This window comes from Carassius gibelio, chromosome B20 (assembly GCF_023724105.1).
Source record: "Carassius gibelio isolate Cgi1373 ecotype wild population from Czech Republic chromosome B20, carGib1.2-hapl.c, whole genome shotgun sequence".
Taxonomy (NCBI): Eukaryota; Metazoa; Chordata; class Actinopteri; order Cypriniformes; family Cyprinidae; genus Carassius; species Carassius gibelio.
Window position 1 is genome coordinate 19687002 of NC_068415.1, and position 18962 is coordinate 19705963.

At 37.0% G+C, this 18962-nt stretch overlaps 1 protein-coding gene across 11 annotated transcripts in view; it reads left to right on the forward strand.

Annotated features, from left to right (window-relative positions):
- LOC127984265 (disabled homolog 1-like) overlaps window positions 1–18962 on the forward strand; it is a 165251-nt gene that overhangs the window by 124847 nt on the left and 21442 nt on the right. For 6 of the 11 annotated variants that reach the window (XM_052586827.1, XM_052586833.1, XM_052586829.1 and 3 more), the window contains 6 exons: window positions 5023–5154; window positions 6428–6547; window positions 8287–8325; window positions 9720–9782; window positions 12865–12918; window positions 17896–17958. In XM_052586827.1, the coding sequence (XP_052442787.1) occupies window positions 5023–5154; window positions 6428–6547; window positions 8287–8325; window positions 9720–9782; window positions 12865–12918; window positions 17896–17958 (471 nt within the window). The remainder of the gene's footprint in view (window positions 1–5022; window positions 5155–6427; window positions 6548–8286; window positions 8326–9719; window positions 9783–12864; window positions 12919–17895; window positions 17959–18962) is intronic. The other 5 variants (XM_052586830.1, XM_052586832.1, XM_052586834.1 and 2 more) reach the window with 4 other exon arrangements.

Below are 18962 nucleotides of genomic sequence, written 5' to 3' on the forward strand. Positions count from 1 at the left end.
TGAAAGAAAGGAATGAATGGAAGCCACAAAAGGAACCAATCTGAAACATGCTGTTCTGATGAAGCGTCACCGTGCGGTGCCGCGTGTATTATTGAGCGCCAGTTCTTAGGTGTGCGAATGACCTGCAGATTATGGGTCATTATGATGGAAAGCGGCTCGTGTGCTGTGATAACACAGGACTCGCTACGCCAGCTCGCGGCAAACATTCCATTCTGTGAACTAGTTAGAGGAAGGCTGGCATTGAACAGGCACACAAGTAATTAATCTTTCAAGGATTTGCTATGCTTCCAATTTTAAACTGCCCAGAAGGAACGAAAATGCATTTATGTGTTGAAGATTTTGCCTCTAAAACCCAGAAAAGCACTTGAAAGATTAAAGTCTGCAGTTAGTGGGACTGTTTCATTTTGTATTACAAGCAGCATTCTTGGAAAACAAGCAATTTATTCGCTGGGAAGCAGGAAATTTTCTTTCAAGTTACATTATGAATGAAAGGGAATTTCTTTTTGTGTAAAATAAGTGTATCTGAAATCAAAAAGCTAAAAAGTGTGAGATGGTGTTGATGAAACCAGAGATGGAGATACAGCAAAATAAAAAATAAGGACAGATAGTCTAGCACAGGGGATTAAATAAATCAGTTTTTTTTTTTTTTTCAGCCAATTCATTCCAGCGTGCAAAAAATCTTCTAAAATCAACTAAATGCTGCTAGGAAATTAGAAGCTATGCTACTTTTAAAAAGCTAAGCTACTCCCCTGTGAAAGAAGTAGTGTACTTAAATGATTGAATGTGCACTTTTAGTGTACTTCAAATTTTAAAACATATTTAAAAACCATGCATTTGCAGATCATATAATAATATCTAAATAAAAGGCCATTATGTAAAGACAGTACACTTTCACGTCTGTTTCTCAACACAATCACGTACATTACACTGTCCAATTAAAGTTTTACCCTTAAATATATTTGAAATCATTGTTTTCATCATCTTTTGTCATACTTTATAGTATACATATTTTTATGTGTTGACTAATACTTTATTATTTTAACGCTAGTGTTATGTGTTAACTTTATTACAGTTGTGTAATTACAAATACATGTAAATAACTTATTGTAACCAACAAATTGCAATAAATATATTTTACTTTACCATAAATGCTTGTGTGTACATTGGACAGTATATATCAATAAGAGGAATTATGAAATCACACATGTAATTAGATCCTACTTAAGTTCAACTAATTACATTTATTATAAATTTAAACTATAATATATTTAAATTTGCTGTGATTTTATATAACATGCAATCGACCCTTCGCCAGGAGTGTGACTGACAGGCAATCCGACCAATTATGTTTTTTGCGAAGGTTCAATTAAGGGTCCAGAAAAATTTAATTCCATATATTCTTTCTGCAGTAAATGCTCTTTTTTAAAAGTATACTGTACTTCGTTTTCACAAGGGCTGTCACACCTCTGAAATGAAAATCATCTTGTGTGAAATCATTCAGTTTTGCGTGGGCACATGACATGATTAGTTTGATAATGAAAGCTGCGCATTAACCTCATTCAGAAGTTTTTAACAAAGGAACCCTCCTTCTCAAAGTTTGTTTAGCACGTCACTGACAACACTTGATATTTCAGCAGGGAAAATAGCACCTCACAGTCAGACGGGTTGTCATAAGATGTCATCCACTATTGCAACTCTGGAGTTAACTGCTAGGCCCATGGGGGTGCATCTCTCCTTCTCCCTGTGCGAGCGGCGTGTGTATTGTGTTAGTGATGTTTTAATGACTCTAGATGAAGTGGTGGTGAGGGGAAGATTGCCACTTGCAGTAGATTTCAGCAGATGATTGCTCTTCAGCGGCAGGAGGCTGACACTAGTGCCAAGACCCCAGTGTTTCAGCCATCATCCTGGAGGACGAATTGCTCTGAGCTTTTGACCTATTTTCTGTCCTCCGGTCCCCTCTCTGGGTAAATGTCCCCCTTCATTTAAATGTCTGTTCAGTGTTTGAAGGCCATTTCTGAAGGTCTTTGTACCTGTGCTTGGATTTGGAGGTTTAAGTTGGTGTTTGGGTGTAACTACTTTCAAACTAGAGCTTTTGGTACACAGCTGGGTTCAGTTGACTGTTTGGTTGGTTTGATTGGTGTCAGCTGCAAAACTCAAAAATCAAAGTAAAAATCAAGCTTGAGACTTTTTAAAAATAGGGTTGGCATGGAGTTTGAACTCAAATAACAAAAATCAGTGTCTAAACATAACTTTGTTGCTGTCAGAGAAAAGGGGTGTGTGGAGTTTAAATGTAAATGATAAAATTTAATATTAAATAAAATAAAGAAAACAGAAAAAAAAAAATTAAAAGTAAAATAAAATGTAAGCGCAAGATGGAATAGAATAAAATAAAAATGTCAGTTAAAATAAATTTCAAACAGTAAGATACAATTAAATATAAAATAAAGAAAAATAGGTCAATTTGTAATAAACCTGAAGACACTACCACTTCCGCAGCCCTCTCCACTAATTTCACTTCTTCCCACACTCCTCGTATGACTGGAAGGGGTGGAGGTACTGGTCTCCTTATATCAAAAGAATGGAAATTTGATATTTAACCATCACCTACATGTAACAGTTCATTTGAATCACATGCCATTACTGTAACCTACCCTGTTAAAATCCACATTGGGGTCATTTATCATCCCCCAGGTCAATTGGGAATTTTCTTGGAGGAGTTGGATGTGCTGCTATCAAACTTTCCTGAAGATGTTACTCCTCTGGTACTGCTTGGTGGATTCAACATCCACCTAGATAAACCCCAGGCTGCTGACTTCAACACTCTGCTCGCCTCATTTGATCTCAAGCGAGTGTCTACTACAGCGACTCACAAATCAGGCAACCAACTGGACCTCATCTAAACAAGCTGTTGCTCCATGGACAACTCTTCAGTTGTTCCACTGCACACCTCAGACCACTTCCTCATTACTGCTAACCCCGCACTTACTCCTGAAGCGGCACACACTCCAACGCAGGTCACCTTTCGACAGAACCTACGCTCACTCTCTCCATCTCGCCTATCTTCTGTGGTTTCATCATCGCTTCTTTCATTCTCTGCTTTCAGCTCTGGACACGGGCAGCGCTACAGACACTCTTTGCTCCACTCTAATCTCTTGCTTAGACAACTTTTGCCCAATGTCGTCTAGACCAGCACGCACCACCTGTTCTGCCCGCTGGCTGTCCGAGGTTCTCTGTGAACATCGCTCTAAACTCAGGGCTGCAGAGAGGAAATGGCATAGATCAAGAAACTCTATCGACCTCAGTGTGTATCAGTCTCTCCTCTCTTCCTTCTCTGCAAATGTCTTCACGGCTAAAACATCCTACTACCACAACAAAATTAACAGCTGTTGTGATGCTCGGACACTCTTCAAAACTTTCACTTCTCTTCTTAATCCATCTCCACCTCCTCCTCCATCGACTCTTACAGCTGACGACATTGCAGTTTTCTTCACAAATAAGACAAGAACCATCAGTGACCAATTCTCCACACCACAGACTGAAGATAACTTCACAATGACCGACGCACACTCTCTCTCCTCCTTCTCTCCACTCTCAGAGATGGACGTTTCTAAATGTATCCTGTCAAATCATCCTACTACTTGTCCACTTGATCTGATCCTCACTCACCTCCTTCAGGCAATCTCTTCTTCAGTCATACCTTCACTTACTCACATTATCAATTCCTCTCTTCACTCTGGAACATATTCCTCAGCATATAAGCAGGCTCGGGTAAGCCCTCTGCTTAAGAAACCATCTCTAAATCTAGCGCTTCTAGAAAACTACAGACCGGTATCCCTTCTTCCATTCATTGCAAAGACACTTGAGTGAGCTGTGTTCAACCAGCTCTCTATGTTCCTTGTACAGAACAACCTCCTGAACAGGAACCAATCTGGCTTCAAAAGTGGCCACTCAACTGAGACTGCCCTGCTCTCATTTACTGAAGCCCTACGACTGGCAAGAGCAGCTTCAAAATCCTCAGTACTCCTCTTACTGGACCTTTCTGCTGCTTTTGACACCGTTAATCACCATATTCTCCTGTCCACCCTCAGAAAGATGGGCATCTCTGGAACCGCACTCCTGTGGTTTAAGTCCTACCTCTCCAATAGATCCTTCAGTGTGTCTTGGGGGAGGGGGTGATGTTTCTAATTCACAAAAACTTGCTACTGGGGTTCCTCAAGGCTCAGTACTTGGACCCCTTTTCTTCTCCATCTACACAACATCATTAGAATCTGTCATTCAGAAGCATGGCTCTTCATATCACTGCTATGCTGATAGCTGGGTTCGTCAACAATAACTCCTTCCAGGACAACCAGAAACCTAGGAGTTGTGATGGATCATCAGTTAAGCTTCACAGACCATATTGCTACAACGACCTGGTCCTGCAGATTTGCCTTATACAATATTAGGAAGATTAGACCCTTCCTGTCAGAGCAAGCCACCAAGCATTTCCTGTCAGAGGGAAAGCCATGCCCCTAACTATGACATGACCGACCAAGTCCATGATTGACACCCTCTCATTAGCATATTTTGCATAGGAAAAGTAATTGTGAAACTACATTCAGAAATAAATTAGGGATTAAAAGATTTCCATAAACATTTTCAATTTGCCAACCAATTAATTTCATTTATTTGGCTACTTTCATCATGTTTAATCATTTATATACACATTTAAACAAGATTAAGTGTATTTATACACACATTTATGTATATATAATCTGTATTTACTAATTTATTGTTTTTGCAGGTTTTTTCCTCCATATGTTTTTATTAAAAATACTATTATTTTCAGATTGGCTTATTGTATTTTGTTGTCCTTTTCTTTATTACAGTCTCTCCTTATTGAAGTACATAGGAGCTATACTTACATGCCAGTTACCTACAAAGAAAACAACAGCCTGATTGTGTTTCCAAGATGGCCACCAAGCAATCTGACTTTCTTGTGTAGTGTAGAGTTACTCACATGTGCTTTGTTTTTATCCAAAGGTTCTTCAGCACCACCATGCAGTTCATGAGATTTCCTACATTGCAAAGGATATCACAGACCATCGAGCCTTTGGTTATGTATGTGGGAAAGAGGGAAACCATCGGTTTGTGGCCATCAAAACGGCTCAGTCTGTAAGTACTCACACCTGAAAATTAAACTGTGTATGTGTGTGTGTTGATTGTACACTATACATCCACAAGTATATTTCAGAACTGCGAGTAGATTTTTTACTATGCCAGATTCTGCTCCTCTGGAAAGGCTTGATCTCTGTGTGTCTGTCTTGAATAGGTTTCTGTATTTGTTTCTGCTACTGTTCTTTGTTGTTGCATTGCTCTAGTCTGCAGTGCTGCGGTTCTGTGGCAGTTGCTCAATCGATTTCCATGCCGGGTCGATGAGTATCTGCTGTCCTCTCTCCCCACATCCATCACTGTCTTGCTCTGAACTTCAAGTGACTCAGTAAACACATAAAGATAAAGGAATGGCAGCATGCTCCTGCGCTTGTGCTCCATCCCACCAAAAAAACTGCTTTCACTCACTTTTCTTTTTCCTTTTCTGGTGTTCCGCAATTAATGTTTTATCTTACAGGGGCTAATTAAAACAAATTATTATTTTATTTTATTTTATTTCTGTTGTCCATCTATTAATGGTTTATGTTACAGGGGTTAATTCAAACTAACAGATTATTTTATTTTATTTTATTTTATTTTATTCCTCTATGTTTGAGTTATTTCCACCGCAGTCAACAAAGTTACTCCTAATAAAGTATTTTCTAATATTTGTGCTGTGTTTAATTACCAATCAAGCGGTTACTTTGTCCAATTTGATATTTAATTGTATCTTGTAAACATAAATGGCTTTGAGCCATTTTATTCCAATTATTAAAATGTAATATCCAACATATAAATACTATTATATACAACAGATAAGTGATAAAAACTGTAAAAAAAAGTTTCATTTCATGCTCTTCTCTTTCTTTCTTTCTTTCTTTCTTTCTTTCTTTCTGCTTACAATGCTTTTCATTAGCTTCAGATTGTCATCCATGTATTTATTGAGATATTATTGACATTTAGACTGTGCTAGTCAGGAGATGCATTTTTAATGTTAACATGGAGCTTTGATGCTAACTACAAAGAGTAAGGTTTGATCTCACCCAGCCCTTTCAAATGGAAAGCACTTTGTTCTGTCACCTCTCATCTGGCAGATTTAAGAGCAGCCGAAGCAGAGGTTAAGAGGTCCTCGTTATGTCTTTTCCAAGATACTTTTGCTCTGAATTGCCTTGAAGAAATGTGCAGACAATGCAGCGGCTCTTCAGAATGGACCCTTGTTGAGAAGATCGTGTCACTTCTTCCTCTTTGTCTCTATAAATCTGTGTCTCTCTGCCTGTGTTTCTGCATGTGTTCCCAGGCTGAGCCTGTGATCCTTGACCTCCGTGACCTTTTCCAGCTGATTTATGAGATAAAGCAGAGGGAAGAAATCGAGAAGAAAGCTCAGAAGGATAAGCAGTGCGAACAAGCTGTTTATCAGGTAACACACACGCACAAAACCTTTACACTCAGATATACTCAAAACCCCAAAGAGAATTTACAGTTTGTAATCCTCGGTCATAAATACGACCGCATATACGTCATCGGGCGAATGAGAGCAGTGTAAAAGAAAACAACATCAAGCTCAAAAGGGAATGATGAAATATGATATAAAAGGATGGAACTACAGAAAACAACACATTTCTATGAGGGCTTATTTATTATTTATCTCAGAGAATAGCGTAATTACATTTAGATAAGGCCTGATGTATGAAGGTTTTTTCTTTCCTTTTTTTCTTTTTCTTTTTCTTATATATATATATATATATATATATATATATATATATATATATATATATATGAATTCATATTATTTTGAATATTATTTTATGATACATATTTTGATTATGGCTGATATTTTTATTTTGTAAACCGTTACAATTTATTATCATATGTATATTATGCAAAATATAAATATTTTTAATCAAATAATCAGAATTTTCAGTGGATTAATCATGATTAATCACTATTTGCAATTACACCTGAATCCTAACCATTTTTTTTTTTCTGAAATGCATACCAAAAGATAAATAACAGGACACAGATACATAATTTTCATGTATTGATTCATCAATATGTGGTTCTTTTTTTCTGAATTTCAAAAGTTTAACATTTACTTAGATCAAATTTACCTGAGCACTATATCAAACCATGCCATTTAACTACAGATAGTGTAAAAGTTTTAGGTGAACCAGTGGTTAAATATATCTATGAAATTATGCATAGAGAAACTAGAAAGAATTAACTCAGAAACACAAACATGCGCCACCATCACATAAGCAGCACTCTGGGCACTCTTTTTGGGAGGTGTCCATTTGCTGTGCCACAATACTTTAGGATCGATATTTTGACGTTCTGAAGGCTTCAAGTGAGAGTAAAACCAAGTAAAAATGCATATGCTTTTCCAAACAGCTGTAATTTTCGCTGCATTGCATCTATGCGTTCTGCGCATGCACAATGTGAAACACAGGACGCTATAACAGGAAGAAGGTCCAGCATATCAACTACCAAAGTCATCTCTGTTTATCGAGCTTGGCATGAATGTATTTGAGAGTAACTGGGGTAAAACCTTAAGCTTCTTCTGTGTTTTCGTCGCGGCGCTCACCGCTGTTTTTTACTATCTTGAGAATTCACAGATCGACAAGACTTTCCTGACCTGAATAATTTGTCACACTGCGCATGCGTGAAATGCGTTAAAAAATTAGACATAATTAACAACAAAAAACTAATTAACGTCGTTAACGTGCTATTTTTGACAGCCCTATATATATACACACATTTAATAGGCATTGTAGGACCAGTAACAATGCAAAAAACCTTTTCCGATTGCCGAAATTTATTTCAGAGAGAAAAACTAAGGCAAAATTGTATATTGCGCACCAAGTGCTTGGCAGCTCTTTCCACTTCCTTTTCTCTGTCCGTTGACTCTCAGGTGCATATCTGCGGGGTGATTTCCTTCACACTGCTATTTCAATACAGACAAAATCATAGCTTTTGGCCTGTGCTTGCTACACTTCTGTTCCTATTTTCACTGCCTGATGTCAAAAATGCTTTTGATCTGTTTTTACATGAATGACCAAAAATTGGCCGCTTTTTCTCGCCGTCATCTTCTCTCCTGTTTCCCTCTATCTCTACTCTCCTTCCTCCAATCACCCCCTCTCTGTGCAATCGCTCCTGCAGACCATTTTGGAGGAAGATGTGGAGGATCCCGTGTATCAGGTAATAAATCAATTGAAATAAATCGTTACTCATTGCTTAATACTATACGTTTAATCTCATTAACAGAAATAAGTAATTCCACTTCATTTTCTCTGCTGTTCTCTCACTCCTCCTATATTAGATATAGATGGATATAGAAATAAACTGTGAATCATTGCTGTAATGTGTTGTTAACTTTTGCTTTTCATAAACTGGGTGAAGCAGTAGCATTTCTGGGAGCCTCTTTAATCTTGCACTGAAAACAGACAGCTTTAACACATCTGGGCTATGTGTGTGTGTGAGTGTGTTTACATGCATTACATTGCCTTTCCATATTGTCCGTTGTGCATCATAATGTGAATGAAATAGCCTTGTATCCTATGGAAGATAATGTGTATGACTAGAGTGTATCTTTAAATAGCAAAACTGGATGTCCATTAGCCATTAGTAGCAGAGAAATGAGAAACGTTGCTCCTAGGCCTAGCAGTTAACTTAAGATGAAATCATTACTAGGAGGAGTGCAGACCTGATAAGCATTATCAATTTGCTGTTAAGAGGGCTAGAGAGGAGAAGAATTAGCCAGTGGCTAACTGCGTAACAAAATGAATTAGCCAATGGCGACAGTAGCTTGTAAATGGGAACGGCTAAGCCATTAGATCTAATGTCACAGAAAATGGACACAATTCTGCCATTAACATAGATGCGGCCTTGAAAGGACAGGAGTTAGCGATTAGCTTGAATGCTAGTCGACAAAATACCTTTTGTCAATAGGTTACAGAGGAAAAAATCACAGATATAGGTTCCAGAATAGATTCAAAAATAGTCTTGAAAGCTCAGTGGCTCAGCTGGGAAAGTTTTGTTTTTCCCATGCTAAGCTAACATTAGCACGCCTCATTAAAGAAACATGCAGCATTATGTTATACACTGTGATTTATTTCACTTTAATGTTGCAAAATCCATTCCATCACCCCGTTTGCAGGTACAGAAATGGGTACGGATTTAGAGGGAAAAAAATTCGGATGATCAAAATTTTAAAGCCTAGTATATATGCATGAGGTGTAGGTCAGAAAGAACATCTTGTAATCCTTCTTTCCGAAAAGACTCTTATTTGATACTAAGCTGTAGAGAGCGAATGCTATTCACTGCACTGAAGTTGTAGTTGCAGTGAAAGATAAACTAAAGCGATCGGAACGTTTTGCTAGGCCAGTGCATGTTGCTAAAGGTCAAGATGGTAAGCATGTCACAGCTTGGTTTAGTCTCTCATTGTTGCGAGGGTCTCTGCGCTGCTCCTGGGGCCGCTGTTGATTCTGTGTGATCAATCAGTCTTCTTCCTTTTCTCTTTTCTTTTTTCTTTTCACACTCACTTTATCTCTGTCCCTTTGCCTTTTTATCTTCCTCTGCTGCCGATGTTGTAGTACATTGTATTTGAGGCGGGACACGAGCCCATCCGTGACCAATCAGAGGAGAGCATATATCAGGTACACTACCAAATCATAATAATGTTCTGAAAAATGGTGCCTTTTAACTGATAATCACTTAATCGGACATTTCAATATTCATGTGCAATGAAAACTACAATACACATTCAACACTTAAAGCAATTTTGCTTTTTATTAATATAGTAGAGAACAAAATAAACAGTTCAGAGTAGCAAATGTCTAGATGAAAGTATTTAAAATGGGGTAGCTAAAAACGTGACAGCATTTCTGGAAGTTTCTAAGCTCTAAAAGAGCGATTTATTATTTTCAAGTTCGAAATATACATAAAAAATGTTGAAAAGAAGTATGGAAATTGTTTAATTAAATAAAAAAGATAATAAATTAATAAACTACTATAATGTAATAATTATGTTATAATATATTGAATAATATTTCAATATAATATATGGTACTACTATAATATATTAATAATAATAATAATAATTCATAATAATAATATAAAATATTTATTTTAAAAGTTCTGCCCAAACTGCATAAACAAACAAGCAAGCAAGTAAACAAACAAAAGTAAATAAAGAAAGAAATAAAGAATGGATGGATGAATGAATGAAATTTCATTCAAGAAGTTCACTCTCAAATTAAACTCATAAATACTTTTTTATTATTATTAAAAAAAGGATTGTCATCTGATTAATATTTTAAATTGTGTTAAATTGTGTCAATTGTGTTTTTCAGATCACTCCCTTCCTTGAAAGAATCCTATATATATATATATATATATATATATATATATATATATATATATATATATATATATATATATATCAAATAAAAAAGTGCAGGTGTAGGATTTTCTTGGACAACTATAACACAGAGATAGCTAGAAAATGTATAAAACATAAATAAACAAATAAACCAAGCAAGCAACAGATTGAATTAAACTTCAAATTTTGAGGCAGAAAGATTGAAATAGTTTTAATTTATTTAGAGAGCATTGAAATTGGTTGTTGTCCACTGCACAATACAATCTATCAATTTGATAAACCTGATACATCAAGCATAGACTTATCATTAAAAGCTATCAAGGACCAACCGATGTTTTTGTGCCAAACAGCCAATAGGGAGCCTCTAAATAAACCTCCATTCTTCTTTAGAAGAATCCCAGGTTTTGATGGTGCAGCTGCTGACAGCTCCACTGTGTAGCTGCCAGAGTCCCACCTGTGAATTAGAACAGAGTGCTACGCCAAGCCACACTAATTCAGCGTGACGGCCCTTTGAAAGATTTACACCCAGCAATGTTTCGTGCTCCGAGCGCCATGACCAAGACAACAGCAGGTGTCGTATCCTCAGGTGCTGCTTTGTTTTGTCACCTGTGGCTTGAGTCGAAAAGAAACACTGCCAAGCAAAACAATAAACACATCAGTGCCCCCAACACTTTGCCAGTCTGTCTCCTCCACAACTTTATACGTATCTGACTTAACGTCACTGTCAGTTTAGGAGCTCTTTGAAAGCTTGAAACACCATTAGGGATTGATTATAGCGTCTAACCATTCAAATGCGTGCACGGCTCTCGAGCACTAACCTGACACTTCACAAACTCCTGCACTTGTTGCTGACATCAGGACAGACATTGGAAACTCGCGAGCATGAAAGAGACATCTGCTTGCTGTCACATCATTAAAAAAAGGATCAGCTAACACCTGATCGCATCAAAAAACAGATTGGCCCAGTCAGATTGAATCTGCGTGAACATCACTTCTGATCTTTGCTAACAGAAGAGATAGGAATATGAAATAGGAAAACCTAAATGAACACAAGAAGATGTGTGTTCTCTAGATTTCCACACTTAAGACTAAATGTATATAAATAGCATACATTGAAGCAATAAATTATGGATAAGAAGGTATAGGGTAAAAAAAAAAAAAAAAATATATATATATATATATATATATATATATATATATATATATATATATATATATATATATATATATATATATATATATAATCTATATCCAACCTCATAAAACAACACAATACAGCATATTTTAGCTAGATAAGTTCCTTAACCAAAGCTAACAGTATGCAGCCAAAGTAACCTTGACCTCCAGCGGGTCCCTTGGATCCCGAGTGGTTTTGGCTCTAGCAAAGTTTGCATAGCATGACTTGAGGGATTGATGCTCAGTGTAGGGAGCTTTCCAAGGTCTGCATAGAGAAAGTAGCACGTCCTGATTTTGCCAAGTCCGATGTGTTCCTAGGTCAACATATTTTGTTGACCCTGGAACAACATTTTACTCCAAAAATATATTCTTAACCATATCCCTACACCTAAACCTAACCTTAACCATGAGTAATCCCTAAAATCAGAGGAAATGATAGATGAATGACACTGATGTACAAGCACCAAACACTGATTTTAAGCATAAACTTCACAAAATCTATAAACTGGTTCTTCAAATCTGATTGGTTAATCACAATGTTGTTCCAGGGTCAACAACGATGTTGTCCCAGGAACATGTCTCACTTGGTAAAATCAGGTTAGGCGAGAAAGTATGCTGCTGTGAAAGGAAGCAGCAGGTCTCTTCTCTGCCCTTTCTCCAAATGAAAGAGTGAGAATGATTAATCATCGCTGTCACTGTGTGATCTTTGAATAAAAGAAATGGAAAGATCACTTCAAGTGTACGATCAAATAAAAACACAGCGGCAATCAGTCTCTCAGCAAGAAGGAAATTAAGAACAAAGGCAAATTAGAGAAAGAGAAGACATGGAAATAACAGAGAATGAAAGGATCTGCATCTTTACTAACTGTGTATGGTGAAGATGAAGATTATGGTACCAGGTTATATAAATTGAAAAATCATAAAATAAAATAAAATAAAATAAAATATAGGTTTTTTTTACTATCTAAAGTATTTAAAAACTCAAACTCTATTATTCTGCATATTCCATGTCATTATTGCAGTAATTAAAATGCAACATATCGAACATAGACATTGACTCATTTTGCTCCCCAGGAAGCATGCATTCTGCATTGACCTTGTTAAATCTCCTGCTGAAATCTGAACTATTGGTAACTTGTCATGTTAACTATGCATTTGGCTGGGCTCCCTGTCCACACCAGGTCCCTACCAGCCAACAAAAGGAGGGAGTTTATGACGTCCCAAAGCGACATCCAGTGAGTGGACCTGTGTGTGTTTGTTTATGTGACTCTCCTGTGCCTCTGTCTGGCAAACCTTTCAATACCGCACGCATTAAGCATGTCCCTCTCCCTGTCTCGAGTCTTGTGAGGAGTTCAGCAGCACTCATACCCCAGCTTACAGTAAATCACATAGACTGTGCACTCTTAATTTTCTTCTGGTGTTTGTGTGTTTTTGGCTGGTTGTGTATATGTTTGTTTGATTCTTTATGGCTGATCGTTTTCTTTGTGAATGTAGTTTGGGTGGTGGACATTACGTGATTGGTCGGTTTTGCATGATGTACGCTTCTCTTCACCCCATGATAAGGACAACTGGTGCATTCATGAGGGGATAGGGATAGTTCACCTAAACTGAAAACTCATACTTACCTTTATATTATTCTAGATCTGTATAATGGTATTTCTTCCATGAAATACTGAGATTTTAAAGAATATACTCACTCTTTTTCATGCAATAGCAATGACTGTCAATGAGTCTGATGCTTTCAAGCATTGAAAACAACATAAAAGCACCCTGAAATGGTTCATATGATTCACACTCAATATCACATGATAGTTTTAGGTGGCAAACAGGCAATAATGTAAGTCATTATTTACTAAAAGCCCTGGATATTGAACACAAGGCAAACAGTGAAACAAATAAATTGTACAGAATCAATTTGCCCTCATCAAGAATTAAAAAGAAACTGCAAATAGAAGTATTTTGAAGTAGAAAAACAAGATTAGTATTTTCTTGCAATATGTAGCTACTTCAATAAGATATTTATATTGAAAGGAGCAACTAGAACAGCCTCATATATACATATTTATATTTTCCCATTGAAGAATTAAAGCCATAGAAGTTTGAAAAAACAGGACAGAACTTTTTTGGTGAACTTTTCCTTCAATGCCATACCATGAATGCATATTAATCATGCATGATCTACATTTTTTTTTTTTTTTAAGTCTGTGTAGTTTAAATGGGTTGACTGATAAAGTTATTTAAATGAAGAGATGGCAAAAAAATTATTCTGAATTTCATGCATGGAATTTTGCTCTCTCTCTTTAAATGGTGGATGATTCTTTGTCCGGCATCTAGGGCTCAGCATTACACTCTGATATGTAATAATGGCTGATCTTTTAATGTTCTGGCCAGTGTCTCTGCTGTCTGTACCTCTCTTGTGTTATAGCTGCTCTGTTCATTCAGTCTTAGCTAAATGCCCAAACCCCCCCACAGCCACCATCACAACACATACAACCCTGGTAAAGTCCCTGAAGTTGGTTGAGTCTGTCCACAGTATTCATTTGTTTAGGTCTCTCCAGACCTGGAAAACAATGTTTCAGTTGGATTTTCCTCATCTCAGCCGTCATATCACCTTGTGCCATTGTCTGGCATCTCTTCCTCTGGCCTCTTCCATCATGTTTTCAAACACCTACTCAGTCTTTTCTCTCTTCCTCGCTCACATTTTCAGCCGCCTTCCTCTCTCCTATTTCAATCGAAGTCGTCTGGCCTCTTGATCCTGCCTTTCCTAGCTTTTTCATTCCTGTCTTAAGCAAAATCTACACAGCTTCAACTCATAAAATAACTCCCTCAGCTCTACAGAATTGGCTTTTGAACCGTTAGGCTGTAAATCTGTTTTGTATTGTGCATCTGCACATACATTTGAATAAATTTTCTGCATATGTTTTGCAATTTCATTTTTTGTTTGTTTTAATTATGTGGGGGTTTTTTTTGTGTTTTTTTTTTTTTTTTTTTTTTTACTCTGTTTTGTCTTGTTTTGTGTTGTTGCTGTTTTTGTTTGTTTGTTTGTTTTGTTTTATTTTATTCTGCTTGATTTCTTTGTATTGTCTTGTTTTTTGTTTTGTTTTGTTCTGTTTGGTTTGGTTTCTGTTGCGTTTTTCTGTTGTTTTATGATTTATTTTGTCTTATTCTGTTTTTTTTTTTTTTTTTTGTCTTGCATTTTTTTTTTTTTTTTTCAGTTTTTATACTGTTTGGTTTTGTCTTGTTTGGTGTTGTGTTTTTATGTTTAGTTTTTTTTTATTATTCTGTTTTATCTGTTTGATATCTTTTGTTGTCTGGTTTTCTTTTCTTTTGTTTTGCATCCTTCACAACAGAAATTTGCAAAACTATCATGCAGTCTACATTAAGAATACATTTTGGCCATGTTTGCTTATTAATTTGTATATTACCTTTGCACTGAAACAAAGCATGTGCAAATAAACAACATTATAAGTGGAAGCAATTTATTCTTATTGAATTCCCCAATTTCTGGATACTTAAGATGTGATTTGTTGATGATATTTATGCTGAACCATTGCTTTAAATAACTCATTAGTGCTGTTCCCTTTTCTTCTACCTCTCCATGTATTATTTAATTTCATAGCTGTGCTTCCCAGTTGGTCTCATGCCTGTGGCTATATGATCAGTCAGAGCGCAAGACATTAACACTCTGTCCATAATGAAATGGGCAGCACTAAAAGTGCACAGGACACTGTGAAGATAATTATTATCTCTGAGGGGACGGTTAATTGATAGTCGTTTGAAGTGATAACGGTGATAGAAAAGTACGCTGATGGATTGTGGCAAAATCAGCGAGATACTCATACGGTTGCATAAAATGCTAATGTTTACCCTCAGCACTGTTCTAAATGTTACCATGGAGACAGTTTAATGTAAATACTGTAATTTCAGTTATGGAATTGCAATGCATCATGTGAGTCACACTTCCACAGGAGAGGCAGCTTGTTATAATAACAGATACGAAGGTGGTTATCCGCACTCATGATATCCATCAGTAATAAGGTGTCAGCAGCATGCAGGGCGCTTTGACTGACACAGTTCATCACTGTCATCTTTCCCATTATCCTCAATGGTGTTCCCCAAGGGTGTGTAAAGAGATTGATTTCATGGCATCACTTGGGCCGGTAATATTACAGCCGTTTAATTCAGCTACTGGCCGCAGAATACTTAGGACGGCTGTTCCAGCTCAATAACCTTCAAAATCAAACAAAGTGAGACAAACACCATCCCCCTGAAAATATGATGGTTTTGTTCCCTTTATTCATGAAACACAAGCAGAATGAATTTGAGCCCAAATTGTTTGTAAACGTAGATAGTTGCGTAATTCTGAACACTGAAATTAGTTGTGCTCATGTTTTAAAGCTGCAGGAGGTAACTTTTGTAAAACTATATTTTTTACATATTTGTTAAACCTGTCATTATGTCCTGACAGTAGAATATGAGACAGATAATCTGTGAAAAAATCAAGCTCCTCTGGCTCCTCCCAGTGGTCCTATTGCCATTTGCAGAAATCCATCGCTCCCGTTAAGAAACAACCAATCAGAGCTGCGGTCAGTAACTTTGTTTTTGTTCAAAATGTAGAAAAATTTATATAATAAGCGAGTACACCATGAATCCATTTTCCTAACCGTGTTTTTAGCTTGTCCTGAATCACTAGGGTGCACCTATAATAAGTGTTTATATTCTGACTATTTTAGATTGCTTCGGGGGTACCGCGGCGGAGTAACCCAGTACCTTTGTGATTCTTCATAGACATAAACAGAAATAAGTAGTTCCGGCTATGATGTTCTTCCGCAAGACGCAAGCAGTTCTGTTTATTAACCGCTAGAGCGTCAAAAGTTACCTACCGCAGCTTTAAGCATGAGGTATTTAATAGTTTTTCAGCTGAACTGATCATCATGGTCTTTAAGTGAAGAACGCTACACAATCCAAAACTGGTCTCTCTCTCTTTTACATCACATCTGCTGTCCTTAATGTTTGTCCATTCAGTCATTCCCACAACATAAGCAGATATAACTTGTCACTAGCAGTGGATTATTTCTGCTTAACTTTCTCCGATGACTCCTGTTTCATCCTTTCATTCTTAAAGCTAAGTGCTAACACAGAACAGCATGCGCTAACTCAGAGAGGCTTTCAGACTTAACCATCTCAGGTGTAACCTGCTTCTGCAACCAAATCCACTGACCTGGAGTCAACTTTTGCTTGATTGCATTGCATGTTTTTCATGTATGTGTTTGTTTTTCTGTTAGTCTACTTATTGTATGTGTATATCTGGTTGTCAGTGTTCATTCTGGTATAATTGGTTAGCCGGATAACTTTTGCATAACATGAGAAGCCTGAGTGATATCTTTTTTTTTTTTTATTAGAGTTGTAATATTTCTTACAGTACTTAGTATTTACTATACTGTTATTATATCTAATTGGGATTTTAAAATGCGCCCCCATTTTAATGACATTTACATTGTATAATGTTTCGCACCTTAAAAAAAGAACACAAGATCCCATTAGTTAATGTTAGTTAATGCATTAACTATTGTGTTCATTGTGATTGACCAATAAACAATACAAATTTATAAGAAGTATAAAGTCAGAAGTATAATTGTCGAAATGCATGAAAACACTTTATCCGGTTAACCAAGTAAACCAAGTTCGAAGAAAGGGGTCTTGGTTTTCTTTTCAATTTCATGGTCTACCCATCCTCTCCTTTCATATAAGATCCTATCCTCGCCTGTGTTGCATTTTCGGGAACAGCACAGAATAAGACGAGAGCAGCTGTTGTTCATGGTCTTTTGCTCTTCCCATGTTATCTCAAGAGACGCCCATTTGAGCACATTATTTTCCCATTAAAGCCTGCTGGCAGCTGGTTAAAAATATTTTTTTAGTTTCATTCCGCCTTACACCAATTACAGTTTGGGACTATGGGGTGGGATGCGAGTTGGCAAAGATAAATACAGTTAGTTCTTGCATTGCGTTTGGCTCAAACCTGTCGCACGCTTGAAAGATAATTTGGTCAAATGCAAAAAACCATGAATTAATAGTGAGGTATAACATCACCTGCACAGGTAAAGTACCATCCATCCCATCTACTCACATTCACCGTCCCAAAACAGACCTCATTTCAACGTATTTTCTGTGTCCCATCTCATCTTTCATCTAACACCATGTTATCATTGCAGAACAAACATAAAGAACAAGTCGATCTCTTGGATTTAGACACTGACCTGTTGCTGGTCACCCAGGTAAGGTGGACAATGATTGGCTGAAGTTTCTCCACTCCCGCCCTCGATGTCCTAGAAAACTCCTCTAGCTGTAATCTAGCTATAAAGTAATAAGTAATGCACTGTGGCCCATTCTAGACTCCAGTAGAGTCCCAGTACAGGAAAGTAAATGTCATACTACCCGCTAAGAACAGTTTATAGCCCCGCTAAATCCCTCATCTCATGCTTTGTACCTAGTCTCCTGGAAGTAGTCTACTTACTCATACCTGACCTTTCTTTTTCATAGTCAAATGACAGAGCTCTTATAAGATGACCCCAGTCTGACCCTGTTGAATAGGTCGGGTATTGTGTTCTCATGGTAACCGTGTGGTTCATAAATAAACCGGAAAAACGTCCTCTTGCCCTTCTCCCCGTGTGACCATGTGCGCACGACTTTACAGTGCTTTGAAAGGTCACGCACATAGTCGTGTTCTTGCGTGTGCTGTTTTTTTAATTTTTAAGATCATTAGAGACAGACGAGCTGAGGCTGTAAATGCCAGCATAACGTCAAAGAAGAAAGCGCAATTATTCTTTCATAAAGAATGTGCTTTACCCCTTTTTTAGATGTGGGTGTGAAAAAAAGAGAGCTGCATTTTCGGAAAGATCCCTGTGGTCTGGCCTCAAGCGAACGGATGTACGAGATGCTTTTTAGAAGCAGTGTAGAAAAGCTTTTCTGTCATGCGCCAGTCACTTTAAACAGCTCAGAAAATGCTCAGCTGCTCCCCGCTAGCAGCAAAATATCTCTTCTGTTTTCTGATAAGCACACTCACACAGTAACCGAAAAAAGATCAGAAACAGATTTACTGGCCATTGTATTTTATTATTTATTTTTAAGGGCATCATTTGAATCAAAACTTAATTGACATATGTAATCATTTCAATTTACACTAAATAATGATCTGTTTTTTTTTTGTTTTTTTTTATAATGATGCATAATAAGAAATAAATGATAATAAATTAACATGCATATTATCTCATGTTTCTAG